A 15,056-nucleotide genomic window follows, 5' to 3' on the forward strand; every position below is an offset into this window, starting at 1 on the left:
GTCATCATCAAGACAGTACGGTACTGGCACAAAAGCAGACACATAGATCAGTGGAACAGAATAGAGAGCCCAGAAATGGACCCTCAACTCTAGGGTCAACTAATCTTCGACAAAGCAGGAAAGAACGTCCAATGGAAAAAATACAGTCTCTTCAACAAATGGTGTTGGGAAAATTGGACAGCCACATGCAGAAGAATGAAAACTGGATCATTTCCTTACACCACACACAAAAAGAGACTCAAAATGGATGAAAGACCTCAATGTGAGACAGGAATCCATCAAAATCCTTGAGGAGACCACAGGCAGCAACCTCTTTGACCTCAGCTGCAGCAACTTCTCCCTACACACATTGCTAAAGGCAAGGGAAGCAAGGGCAAAAATGAACTATTGGGACTTCATCAAGATTAAAAAGCTTTTGCACAGCAAAGGAAACAGTCAACAAAACCAAAAGACAACAGACAGAATGGGAGAAGATATTTGCAAATGACATATCAGATAAAAGGCTAGTATCCAAATTCTTTAAAGAACTTATTAAACTCAACAACCAAAGAACAAATAATCCAATCAAGAAAAGGGCAGAAGACATGAACAGACATTTCTTCAAAGAAGACAACCAAATAGCCAACAGACACATGAAAAAGTGCTCCAAATCACTCGGCATCAAGGAAATACAAATCAAAACCTCAATAAGATACCACCTCACACCAGTCAGAATGGCTAAAATTAACAAGTCAGGAAATGACAGATGTTGGTGAGGATGTGGAGAAAGGGGACGCCTCTTACACTGTTGGTGGGAATGCAAGCTGGTGCAGCCACTCTGGGAAACAGTATGGAGTTTCCTCAAAAAGTTGAAAATAGAGCTACCCTATGACCCAGCAATTGCACTACTGAGTATTTACCCCAAAGATACAAATGTAGTGATCCAAAGGGGCACGTGCACCCCAATGTTTATAGCAGCAATGTCCACAATAGCCAAACTATGGAAAGAGCCTAGATGTCCATCAACAGATGTGTGTGTGTATATATATATATATATATATATATATATATATCTTGCCAATTCTTATCACTCAATTATGGGCTAAGAGGTGATTTTGGTTGTCTTCCTCATATTTTTTATAATGAGACTCACTTTTATAATTAGGAAATGAGGAAAAAAACCTTCATATATATATATATATATATATATATATATATATATATATATACATACACACACACACACATTGTGTATATGTATATATACACACATTGTGTATATGTATATATACATATACACAATGGAATATTATGCAGCCATCAAAAAGAAAACCGAAATCTTGCCATTTGCAACAACTTGGATGGAATTAGAGGGTATTATGCTAAGTGAAGTTAAGTCAATCAGAAAAAGACAAGTATCATATGATCTCACTGGTATGTGGAATTTAAGAAACAAAACAGAGGATCATAGGGGAAGGGAGGGAAAAATAAAACAAGATGAAATCAGAGGAGACAAACCATAAGAGACAATTAATCATGGGAAACAAACTGAGGGTTGTTGGAGGGGTGGTAGGTGGGAGAATGGGGTAGTTTGGTGATGCAATAGGAGGGCACTTGATATAATGGCACATAGGGGTATATGATATATGAGCCTCATAGGGGAAAGGAGGGAAAAATGAAACAAGATGAAACCAGGTAGGGAGACAAACCATAAGAGACTCTTAATCTCAGGAAACAAACTGAGGGTTGCTGGAGTGGTGGGGGGTGGGAGGGATGGGGTGGCTGGGTGATGGACATTGGGGAGGTTATGTACTATGGTGGGCACTGTGAATTGTGTAAGACTGATGAATCACAGACTTGTACCCCTGAAACAAATAATACATTAATTAAAAAAAATTAAAAAAAAAAAAGGAAAATTTACAAGATAGGGAAAGAATCAAGAGCTCTGACTTAGATATATTAAGTTTAAGATGGTTATTAGATACAGAAAGGGAAATGTCACAATGGGAGTTGGAGATGAATATGGAAATTCAGGAGATATCTTGGTTGATGTAAGTTTGAGAATCATCAGCATTTAGTTGGTTTTTAAAGTTATGAGTATAGATGAGATCACGTATGAAGAAAAGTGAGAAAAAGAAGTGAAGGAAGCCCAGAACAGACTTTTATAACTTGGTGTGACTATGCCCTGCCCACGGGGAGGCTAAAGACAGGAATGCAGGAAGAAGGATTACCCTTGAAAGATGCTAAAGCAGCAGTGAAGAGGGAAAAACTGTTGAGTGTAATGGGACTAGAAAGCTCTTTAGAAAAAAAGATATTTATATCATAGAGTTAACAGCATTTCCTGTAACTGTGATAATGTGGAAATAATCTTTTTGTCCAAAAAGAACAGGATAATTAGATACATTAAGATAATGATAAAGTACAACCATTAAAAATTAGTATTTTGGAAATTTTCTAATGACATGGCAAAGTGTTCATTAATGCTGAATGTCTAAAGCACAATATAAAAGTGAACTAGGATTGGGGCACCTGCCTGCTTTAGTTGGTAGAGTATGCGACTCTTGATTTTGGGGTTGTGAGTTCAAGCCCCATGTTGGGTGTAGAGCTTACTTAAAAAAATTGTTTAAATATTTGTTTTAAATTAAAAAGTAGGGGTGCCTGGGTGGCTCAGTCAGTTAAGGGTCTGCCTTCGGCTCAGGTCATGATCCCAGGGTCCTGGGATCGAGCCCCACATCAGGCTCCCTGCTCAGCAGAGAGTCTGCTTCTCCCTCTCCCCCTCCCCCCCCTTGTGCCCTGTCTCTCCCAAAAATAAAATAAAACAAACAAATAAATAAATAAAATCTTTAAAAAAAATAAAAAGTAAACTAGGCTCTTTCTTTGACTTTTTCTTTGTATCCATCCATCCTTCTAATTATTCACTTATATATGGATATTTGTATAAATGCATGCATATATCTATGAAAAATGTTTCATAATATTAGTAATTCTTATCACTCAATTATGGGCTAAGAGGTGATTTTGGTTGTCTTCCTCATATTTTTTATAATGAGACTCACTTTTATAATTAGGAAATGAGGAAAAAAACCTTCAAAACATCTAAGGTCAAAGCATTAATATGTATTCCTAAGTATGAAGTTACTTTTTCTGCCTTACTTCTAAATTCTTTGCCATGACAGAAGTCCATTAATTCATTTATGGTTTTAGAATAACATAATCTAGAAAAAGACATTGTCAGTGCCTCTTCATTGCGCCACATATTTGTTCATTATAAGTGCTTATGAATAAAAAGTGATCAAGAAATACCCATGGGGCACCTGGGTGGTTAAGCATCCAACTCTTAGATTTCAGCACAGGTCATGATCTCAGGGTTTTGAGATTGAGCCCCGTGTCAGGCTCTGTGCTGGGCGTGCAGCCTGCTTAAGATTCTCTGTCTCCTTCTCCCTCTGCCCCTCCCCACCTGTCTCCCCCTCTCTCTCTCTCCCCATCTCTTAAAAAAAAAAAAAAGAACCACAATAATGGTTACTCAACACACACTATATAGCCCAGGGGGTTCCCAAGTTACCAAGGTATTCAAGATCCAGGAATGAGGCCCTAAACCACCTACAAAAGGCTTGTACTAAGACAGTATCATCATCATCTTAGTTGGTAGTACCAAAGACCCATTGCCAAGAATGAATAACTATTCATGTAGCCCTTAAAAAGCCTAAATAACCTTGGTTCAAGCAATTTTTAGTTGTAAAGAAAAAGCTGTCACTATATAAAAGCGGCAAAGGATAAAATAGCAAAACCCAGAAAAATTAAATTCACTTTATAAATTTATGCAGCCTTAAAAAAAATAAGTTTTATCTAAAATGACTGCTGTTCTCCCCTGTAATTTTTCTGTGTGTAATAAAGAGCCAATTATCTTTAAAGGTGGCAGCTTCTTTCCCTGAAATTTCTAGGAGTATTCACAGGCTTTCACATATAAGACTATTACAACCTGATATTCAATTATGTACAACTTATTACATTAACATTTTAGGTAAATCAAATATTAAACTTTACTTGGGGTACTGTTTTTTTTTACACTAAGTTTTGTGTTTCTCCCAAAAATATAAATTTCTAACCTTTTCATCACTGGTAGTAGACTCTGGGTGAGGTAAAGGACTATCCTGGTGAGTTGTTTCTACAACAGAGGGCTCCTCAATTTTGCTTCTTATGATGGGTGTTGCAAGAGGGGATAAATCTAGAGGCATCTAAAATACAAACGTTAAAGAAAATGTCAGAAGTTCAAAATGTGCCAGTGTATCTAAAATAAGAAAGCAAGAAGTGTAAGCTATGACTATTGTTTTGTTAGAAATACTCTTAATTTCATGGTTAATAACATACTTTTTTAATGTCGTCTTCCGAGGCTTTCTTGAATTCATTCTCAAATGGACTTGCCAACTCATTAAACAAACCCACTTCTTCACAGTTTTTCAAGAATCTTGTTGGTGTTGGGGTCTGATCTGAAATAAATGTCAAGAAGCAATCCCATAGATTTAAATATCATACAGGACCCTGAAATATAGCTAGTAAGTTAACAAATTAGCAGGATTGGTTCAGTCAGCTGTTAATTCTCTCTTTGGAAAGACCTCTTCCTTTAAAGCAAACAAAATTTGGTTAAGTTTTTGTTGCAGTTCAAGATATTTCCTCCAACTTTATGAACCATAAAAGTATGAGAAAAAAGTCCTTCTTGTTCCTTAGTCCAGACCTTCTCTCTTAGTAGAATGACATAAGCATCTTCTACTCAGAGATCAACTATTATCATTATTTAAAGCAGTAAGAATTTTAAAAAATTTACATTATTAAAAATTATGATTGTTTAAAATACATGCAGTTTGGGGAAAACTAGGACAAGAGCATGTATATTCATTCACTCTAGCTTGGACCTTCCACTAGTGTTCATAATCTATTACGAAAGCAAGCTCAAGATAAAACAGAATTTTTAGTAGGTAGACCAAAATACTACAAGGAAGAAAAAGAAGGTTAAAATAAGAGCCCTAAAACAAAACCAAACCAAACAAAACCCTCCTTTATCACTATCCACAGAAGCCAATTTTCGATTTTAATGCATTTTTCAAGCTTGGAACAAGGGGCTATATAAGTTACATATTTATGGAATGTTCTACCTTAATCTCTAGGCAGTAGAGGAACAGTCAACTCTACTTTCTCACAACGTGAAATATTTTAACTATACTTGACTATGTACTCATGCTATGTACATTAACACATGTACTGGTTATGGAATAAATACTAGTTAAGGTCCATGTTGAATGAAAAATAGTATACTTATGGATTTTGCCTATTTGTCTTATTATATGCCAGGCTATTTATTCATATTGATCAGAGCTGGTGGCACACTGAAATTCTATTCACATTTTATGTATTTTAGGGCATCAAGTTATAGGTTTTATCAGGAATCTAGTCTAAGCTAAATAAAAGTACAAGGATGACTCCTGGTTTAAGATTTTATAAAATTAAAATTCATATATTTGTTAAATATTGTGTCCCCAGAACTGGCATTACTTATTATTTCATCTTTGCCCCACATGTATCTCGAGTACTAATATGCTTACTACATATAAATATATTTAACACCAAAATGACCTATATGTCATACACATTAGCTATAATGTAAGCCTATCTCAAACACGACTAGTATTATCTAAATTACTAAAGGGACTCTCTTGTGTCATCATTTTACCTATTAGTCTACAACAGACATACTCACTAAACCCTCAAAAGACTTCTGAAATTTACTACAGCAAGGGCTCAGAGTACACATATCAGCTTAAGTCCATTATAGGTGAATTAGTAAAGTGAATATAAATTTGTCTCCTCTGTTCATAATCAAAGGGTTTGTCTATCTCAGCTCAACAAAAGGCTCCTAATGTGTGGTAAAGGGAGAGGAGAAAAGTCTTACAAATAAAATGCATATGCATAAAACATTGTTATCAGTGATTACCAAAATGATCAGGTGTGAGAAAAGGAAAGTCAATACAGGCACAATTGTTTAAACATGCAGTGGCTTATGGCTATTGATCATCAAATATATACCACACACATCATGCATCATACTTATACAGTAATGCTAAACTACTAATTTCAACATGTTAGTAAAAAAATGGTTAAGTGCTGTGTTTGAATGTGTTCTGTTTTTCTACTACAATAAAGGTAAACCAACAGGAAATTTCTAGAAACCAATCTCAAAACATTTTTGAGTTGAAAAGTTACAGATGTTGGTCTAGGGCAATAAATTTCAGAGAAGCAAAGACCTTATTTATATCCCTAGGAGAGTGAACTGTCCAGGTTGTTGTTACTTTGTCTGACTACTTTTTTGGGTTCCAGCTCTTAATATCTGATGTACAATATTCTAAAGAAGTGCATACCTCACTCTTCTCTGCTTCCTTTTACTTATGGAACTAAAGAAATGCTCAACATGCTCTTTCATTTTTCCTAAGTAGTTTTTGACAAATTACCAACTTTTTGTTAACTCAAATTTTTTCATTACAAAAATTATGATACTGAAAGTACAGGAAAAACCATCTGCCTCATTATCACTATAAAGGCTTGCATATGATAATTTAATCTGTATGTTGGGTAATAATTTCAAAATACTAATAATATTCAGATTTCAGGATTAATTCCAGACTGACAAATAGTATAACCCAAACTTCAAAAGAGAAAATAATAATTTAGGGTTGATTTTGAATACTTATGTGACTCTGTGGTTATGACACAAAAGGGTCTGAAATTTATATAAATATATTATTTTATATAAAACTTTCTTTTCTTATAACAATACTTATAAAATATACAAAATGCAGTAAAACTATGCATATTATGTGTGTGTCCATATACATAGATGTGTGTACATATATATTTAAATACCAAAAAAGGGGCAGCTAATACAGCATGAAAGGACAATAAAACAATGCACGAAATTTTCTCTTTTCACATACTGTGAAAGATAATCATCTGCTTATGTGATACTGTATGTTCACAGGATCAAAACACACACAAAAAGCATTGACTGAATTTAGGTCCCTTTACTGAGAGTATTTTTACTAACACAGATGTTTTAGTCCCAAAAGAAATATCAACAAAATTCTAGTGAACAAGTCTGCTAATTGATCTTTCTCCAACAGGAGGAGCTTGATCATTTCCTCTCTTCCCACAGCACTGCAAACCAGGTGTAAAAAGCTAAAAGAAACATTGACTAAACATCACATTAGTTCAATTATCAATTAAATGTAAACTTTGGAGATGCTATAAATGCTCCCGGGGTTCTAATTAACTTCCACAAAACACTGAAATCTACATTTGAAAACCACACAGAAAAGTGAAATGAATGGTCAGAAGTAAACATGGAAATGTAATGGGTAAAATACATGTTGCCAACATTTACTGTAAATGAAGTAATTGGAGTATCACCAGACTATATTATTTACAGAGAATACACAAAAATTGTGCACATTCCAGGTGAAATATGTATATAAGCTATTAATAAAAGCATATACTAACCAGCCACAATGACACTGTCATTACGTGCTGGACCAAATTTCAGTGTCATCTCATGTTTATGTTTATGGACAGCCAAATGATCCTCGTTGGTAAAACGCTGTGGCAAAAAGTTTTAAAATATAGTTAAGATTTTCAATTTGATCAAATAAGTAAAATGATAAGGAAATTCATTTCCACAACATGTAAAACCACCATTAACAATGAAACAGTTTGTTAACTATAAAAGAATCTACTGTTAGTATAAACATACAAGACTTCAAATAATTATAGAAAACCCATTACCCAAGAATAAGCAATACTGATGTATTAATAAGTCACATAAATCATTTGAGAGCATTTAAAAATTAAACCTGAAGCAAAGAAACTTCATATAAATTTCATTTGGACACTAAAAATAGACCACTATTGTTTTTTTTTGCCATATCATAGAACTATGTATTCCATGGTTCAGTGACTTTTGAAGAAAGTACTGTATTTACACAGACTTCAGGTTACTTACCACTTTTAAAATGAGAATTCTCTTATAAAAATATTACTCCTGGACAAATTAAGTAGTAAATTAGGTTCTTTATGTTACCACATTAAAAAAAAAAGCTTTTTTTATAATCCAGCAAAGAAATAGCAACCAATACAACAAAGCAGTTCATTTTAAAATAATGTCTGACATCAACCTTTATGAAGATGCTCCTTATCAAGCAGCAATTATAACTGAAAATAAGGAGCACTTACATTTTATTTCAGAGCAATAATTATAATGCCAAATTAAGATATAAACTCTCTAACTCTACATCCTTATAAATAGGGATGTTAAAATTATGTATATTTGAACTTGGTTCCCCTAAACTATCCAAATGGGATTCCTGGGGTGCCTGGGTGGCTCATTCGGTTAAGCATCCGACTCTTGATTTCAACTCAGGTCATGATCTCAAGGTCGTGAGATTGAGCCTCGAGTCATTGGGGTGGGGGTGGCTCATGCTCAGCGGGGAGTCTGCTTGAGATTCTCTTTCTCTCCCCCACCCCTCCCCCAGCTTGTGCGTGTGCTTTAAAATAAATAATCTTTAAAAAAACACCAAAGAGATTCCTTCTCTTATAGAAATATTACTCCTGGACAAATTAAGTAAATCAGGTTCTTTATGTTACCATATTTTAAAAAATGCTTCTTATAATCCAGCAAAGAAAGAACAACCAATATGATAACAAAGCAGTTCATTTAAAAATAATCCAGCTCTTTCCCAACCAAGTACTAGCTTTCTATTGCTTTATCATTACAAGAATCCTTCCCAAATTTGGAGGAAGTAGTAGTTGTCTTTTAATAGACTGCTGAATAACAGCTCTTAGAGAATGAACATATGTGTAGAGTTTATAGAATAATGTAGGCATTATTTCATTATTTTCCATTAGAGTTTTAAATATACGTGTATTACATTCCACACTAAAAGTATCTTAAAGCAGGATTCACTTTACATCTAAAGAACCTAACAATGTAGTTTCTCCATGAAGGTAATAATTAAACACTTGTGAATAAACACATTTTGGTAGAGGTCATAATTAACAGATAAGAACCTGGAAAGTTATCTCCTAGGAATTTATTCTACAACTATTCTCTGCTTGGATTGGTTTGACCACAAATATCCAAATCAAAGAGGAACCAGATATAGAATTGTACAAAATGTGAAAATTGTACCAAGATTGATCCTCAGTGAAAAGGAACAGCTAAAAGGGCCCTAAAAAAACATTCAAGATCATATGAATATTAAAAGGGTGAATGCAAGAAATATGAATTTACAAAGTTTAATATATGATCTATAGATCAAATTTACCAAAATGCTATTTATTAAGAGATTTTTGATCATATGATATTATTGATGTACTTGGATAAAATACACTGAAACTGGCACTTGATAATAGATGAGTTTAACCTTAGCTATCACTTGAAATAATTTATTTACCTCTAATAAGAAACTTAAAAAAAAAAAAACAAAAAACGTCAAAGGCCATCTTGTCAAAAGGCAGTCACCAGGAAAAGATATACATATACATATATATATATACAGATATATATATGAATGAATGAAATAAACTTTTTCAACAAATACTTATAAAATAGCTACTACTATATGCTAAGATAAAATTTTTGCAGAATCTATTTGAATTGCTTTCTGAGCCAAATTAAAAAGTTTATTTTAAAAAATAAGTTTTGTAGAAAAATAATGATACTAGTAGTAATAACAATATATTAAACATATTAAATTCATAATTTCTTTCTTCCAGGCAATTTACAACACAACTCCAATGCAAAATACACAGTATTTTGTTAAACAACAAGACTTTGAGCATACAGCTGAGTCAACAATGGGAAAGGCAGTCAAGAAAGGTAGGATGGATAACCATCTCTCTTATAAAGTTAAAAAAAAAAGGGTAACCTGACAGATGGAAGGGAGGTAAACCAATTGCTTTTATAATGAATTGAAGCTCTGATATCTGAGAGATCTGTGTTTCTAAGGCTTGAACACTCACCAGAACTAACTTCCTAAGAAGTCAGTCATTCTGCATTTAATACATGCATTCACATCCATGATATAGATCTTTTTCCTATTTACCAGATTAAATAGGTACAACTAAGTTATAAAGCCATAAAGCCAATAGCTCATTTTACTGCTTCTTTTACTAGTCTGAAGGAATCTATTCAACATCAGGAAGTTACACACACACACATTTACACATGTCCAGTGAAACTTTAGACTAAATAAAATGAATCTTTATCTCCTTTGTAAAACAGCTTATAATGTATAAACATTCTATGTAAGAAATAATTTTCAATGAAAGCATCACCAAAAGCAAAGATATTAACACATAAAATAGAAGAGTTCCAATGTTAAATTAATCTTTCACTAAATTATCACACTTTGTCTCTTTCACCAAATTCAATGGAACATTACTTTAAAACAAATGTGATTAACAGAACTCTTTCTGTGAAATACCTAATAGTGACTGAGGCACATAAAAACATTTTTTAATAGCAAGAAAAAACAGTTAAAATTCTTTGCATTGATTTCTATAGGTCTCTCTCCAAAATAACATTATCAACAAAATGTATTTTAAAAAATTTAAAATTTGAAAATTTAAATTTAAGTGCATTAAAGCTAAAATTCAAATTTGGAATAATATTAATACTTACGACAAAAAAATAACTTGTACCACCACCACCACCAAATTGGTGCTTCTAAAATCAATTCTTATTTGAACTTTCGATTTCTTAGGAAATACTAGTCACAAAAAATTCTGGGAAGTGTAGTTTTTTTAGCTTTCTTGAATTTATAGAAAAATGAGTATCTAATATATCTCCAAAATGTATGTCAAATGAGTCTATTTCTCTATATTGTCCACTATTAGCACCTAGACAAAGCCACCATTATCTCTCACCTGACAGCTGTCAGTCTCTACTCCCCATTTCCACTCTTAGCTCAGTAATGGCTTTCATTGCTCTGTGAATAAAGCCCAAACACTTTATCACAGTCTACAAAGCCCTACAGGGTATGGACTATTTTATTCTACCTGACAGAATCTCTTACTCTTATCCTTGTTGGTCACTATATGCTCCAGCCACAATAGTCGTCTTTCTGTTTTTAAATACACCCAAACCCATTCCCTCCTTAGAAACTTTATATTTGTTGTTCCTTCAGTTTGAAAAACTTCCTCCAGAGCTCTGCTCCTACATTTTCATGTCTTAATTCAAATGTCACCTTATCAGAGAGGCATTCCCTGACAAACCTATCTAAGTAGCACCAACCCTGTAACTTCCTATCTTTACCCCGGTTCAACATCTTTAGATATATATCATGAAAATTAAGATCATAATGAGATACCACTACATCCTCACCATAATGACTAAAATTAAAAGACTATCCAGAACAATCTCAAAAAGGAGAACTAAACTGGTGAACTTACCTTACCTGACTAGAAGCATTACTGTAAAGCTAGAGTAATCAAGACATTGTGGTACTAGCATAAAAGTTGACAGACTGATGAAAGGAACAGAGTAGAAAGCTCAGAAATAGACCTACACTTATACCATAATTTGATTTTCAATAAAGGAGCTGAAGCAAATTAATGGAGAAAGAAAAATCTTTTCAACAAATGATGTTCGAGTATCTGAAAAACCATGTGGAAAAATGAATTCAAGATGAAACAGAGGCCTAAATGAAAAACAAGCTTTCAGGAAAAACAAAGGAGAATAATGCCTTTGTGACTTAAAGGTAGGCAAAGATTTCTTAGACAAGTCACAGAAAGCAACAACCATAAAAGAGAAAAAATTAATACATTAGACTTCATTAAAATTAGATCTGTGGATCAAAAGCTTTTATCATGAAAATTGAGATGCAAACCACAGACTTGGAGAAACTATTTGACAATGGACTGGTATCCAGGATATATAAAGAACTCTTACAAGTTAATAATTAAAAGAAAGACAACCTGACTTTTAAAAACAGCAAAAGATTTGAAGAGATATGTCACAAAAAATAATGCAAATGGCCAATAAGCACATGAACAAGTGCTCATCTTTTCATCAAAGAAATGCAATTTAAAACCACATGACATATCACTATACACACAAGGAAAATGGCTAAAATTAGAAGACTGCCAACACCAAATGTAGGCAAAGAAATGGCACAAGACTCATACACTCCTGGTGGAAAGTGCATCCATTTTGGAAAACAGCTTGGCAATTTCTTCAAAAGTAAATATATATCTAACATATGATCGCATCATTTCATTCCTATGCATTTACCCAAGAGAAAAGAAAGCATGCATCCATACCAAAGACTTGTACACAATTATACCAGCTTTATCTGTAATAAGTAAAAATTGGAAATAAGCCAAATGTCCACAACTGCATAATAATGAAATATTACTCCTCAATGAAAAGGAATTAACTATTGGTCACATAACATGGGGAAATCGCAAATTAATTATAAGGAACAAAAAGTGCCAGACAAAAGTACATACCATATGAATCTACATAAAATTCTAGAAAATGCAAACTAATCTATAGGGACATATGGCAGAGTAGTGTTTTACAAAGGCAGGAGCAGTAACAACTGGGCATGACAAAACTTTTGGGGTGAGGAGTATGTTCTCTATCTTAATTATGGTGATGGTTTTATGAGCATATATACATTAAAACATGAAATTGTGTAAGTATGTGCAGTATATCACTTATACCTCAATTTAAAACATCAACTAAAGAAAACAAGTAAGAACCAATGAAACACTAATGCTTATTTATGATTTATAGTTTGTATATTTAAGTACTCTGTAATTTGGCTACACATTAAATTTATGCTTTCATTTCTTGTGTCTATAGTTATTTTAAAGTTAGAATTATTATAACAGCAACAGATTAATAATTTAATGGCCTGTTAAAAACACTGAAATATTATTTTTTGATACAATGTAGAAAGATTATTTTCTGAAAATGCTTTCATACATGCTCTGAAGATGTTAGACTTAGGTACATTAAGAACATTAATGCATTAGTGACACTGTCAGAGGTAAATATTAGTTAATTTCATAAGAGTTCAGCAAGTAATATAATTTTCAAACAAGATAATGTATATTTGATTTCCAATTAAGCAATTTACAATTATTTTCAACCAATAATGGTCAAATGAAGATACTATTAAGCCCTGGATTTTGTCTAGGTATTCACCTTTCCATTACAAGACTTCTAACTTTTTTTTTTCCATATTAGATTGTGTTTTTAAAAACTCAAATATACTACTGAGGAAAAAAAATTTCTTCCCAAAATTTTTCTGGGTTATTTACATTCTAACTCCAAAATTTTACAAAAAATTGTAGGAGAATCCTTTTAATGACAACATAAACTTTCATCAATGTTTTAATAAATATGAACATACAAAATAATTTAAAGTAATTTATATATTACCTGGCCACATCCAGGGGCAGTGCATAGAAAGGGTTTGTCATCACTCATATTCCACAGGTCCTTGTACTGCCTATAATAAAACATTAAGCAATGGCTTAGTGTTTTATAGTACAGATTTTTATTTATTTGTTTTTAAAGATCATTTATTTTTGAGAGAGAGAGAAAGAGAGAGCGAGCGAGCGTGCGCACCAGCAGGGGGAAGGGCAGAAAGAGAAGCAGACTCCCCGCTGAGCCAGGAGCCCGATGTGGGACTCGATCCGAGGAACCTGGGATCATGACCTGAGCTGAACAGGCAGACACTTAACCAACTGAGCCACCGCGCCCTGACAGTACAGATTTTTAAATAAAGAATAATTTTAAATGTAATATTATATGATTTTCACTAAGCTTATTACTTTTTCTATTTCAGTGTGAAATAAAATACTTTTACTGACATTTTAGCTCTATTTCCCTTCCATCTTTTTATAATGAGTAGACAAATACATGTAACATGCAGATTTTACACTATAGAAAAAAAAGGGTTAGGAACCTTGGGTCTATCAGGCTAAATCTTTCCTGTTCAATAGTTTAAGTGAATAAAGAATGAAATAATTGGAAAATCACACTTTAATGTCCAATGAAATAATGGATCTAGGTCACATGATAAAAACCATTACGAAAAAAAGGTGACGGGAGCTTTATAATGAACTCACAGGTCAATCTTAAAATTAACATCACTAAGAGTGGGACAATTAGACATTATGTGCCACCTGATATGACACAATAGAAAGCATGAGAAGTATTCTTGGGCGGGGGTGAGGTGGTGGGGTAGTGGGGTGTGCGCGCGCGTGTGTGTGTGTTTGTGTGTGGACAGTATGGGGATTCAAACCTGAACTTAATCAAGCATCTCTAGATTCAGCTACAGGAAATACAGGAGAAACCTGTCAACACTATCTGGAAGCAATCAGCCAAATTCTATGACAAAGACCTGGTCACTTCAACAAATAAATGTAATGGAGAACTAAAAAAGAGAAGAGCAGGTGGAAACTGTTATAGATTAAAGGAGATTTAATAAACATACTAACGAGGGGTGCCTGGGTGGCTCAGTTGGTTAAGGGGCTGCCTTAGGCTCAGGTCATGATTCCAGGGTCCTGGGATTGAGTCCTGCATTGGGCTCCCTGCTCTGCAGGGATATCTGCTCTCCCTCTCCCTCTGCCCCTCCCTGTCACTCATGTGCTCACTCTCTCTCTCTCTCTCTCTCTCAAATAAATAAATAAAATCTTTTAAAAAAATAAACATACTAACGAAATGTAAATCCTTTTTGGATCCTGATTTGAACAAAATAACTATAAAAAGAAATTTGTGAGTAAAGATTATTTTCCTATATTTGATTTAGACTTAAAGTTCCCAATCATTCTTTCCAACAACTTGTAGGTTTTAAATTTTATCTTGGCTTTCTTTCTAGAAATTATATATAACAACTGTATTTGGCTCAATTAAAAATCTGGAAACATTGTTCCTTTTTCAACATTAGCTTGTTAACCATTCAAAGCAATGTTTCCCAAAGCATCTTCAACAGGGATGACAAGTTATTATAGAAAAAAGG

General features: G+C 33.5%; 1 protein-coding gene across 6 annotated transcripts in view; it reads right to left on the minus strand.

Moving 5' to 3' along the window:
• Positions 1 to 15,056, minus strand: part of ATF2 (activating transcription factor 2) — an 87,406-nt gene that overhangs the window by 44,290 nt on the left and 28,060 nt on the right. For 5 of the 6 annotated variants that reach the window (XM_036081522.2, XM_036081524.2, XM_036081520.2 and 2 more), the window contains 4 exons: positions 13,472 to 13,541; positions 7,525 to 7,621; positions 4,348 to 4,466; positions 4,086 to 4,214 (listed from right to left, as the gene is read on the minus strand). In XM_036081522.2, coding sequence (XP_035937415.1) covers positions 4,086 to 4,214; positions 4,348 to 4,466; positions 7,525 to 7,621; positions 13,472 to 13,541 — 415 coding nt within the window. The remainder of the gene's footprint in view (positions 1 to 4,085; positions 4,215 to 4,347; positions 4,467 to 7,524; positions 7,622 to 13,471; positions 13,542 to 15,056) is intronic. The other variant, XM_036081527.2, reaches the window with a different exon arrangement.

This window comes from Halichoerus grypus, chromosome 4 (genome assembly GCF_964656455.1).
Source record: "Halichoerus grypus chromosome 4, mHalGry1.hap1.1, whole genome shotgun sequence".
Taxonomy (NCBI): Eukaryota; Metazoa; Chordata; class Mammalia; order Carnivora; family Phocidae; genus Halichoerus; species Halichoerus grypus.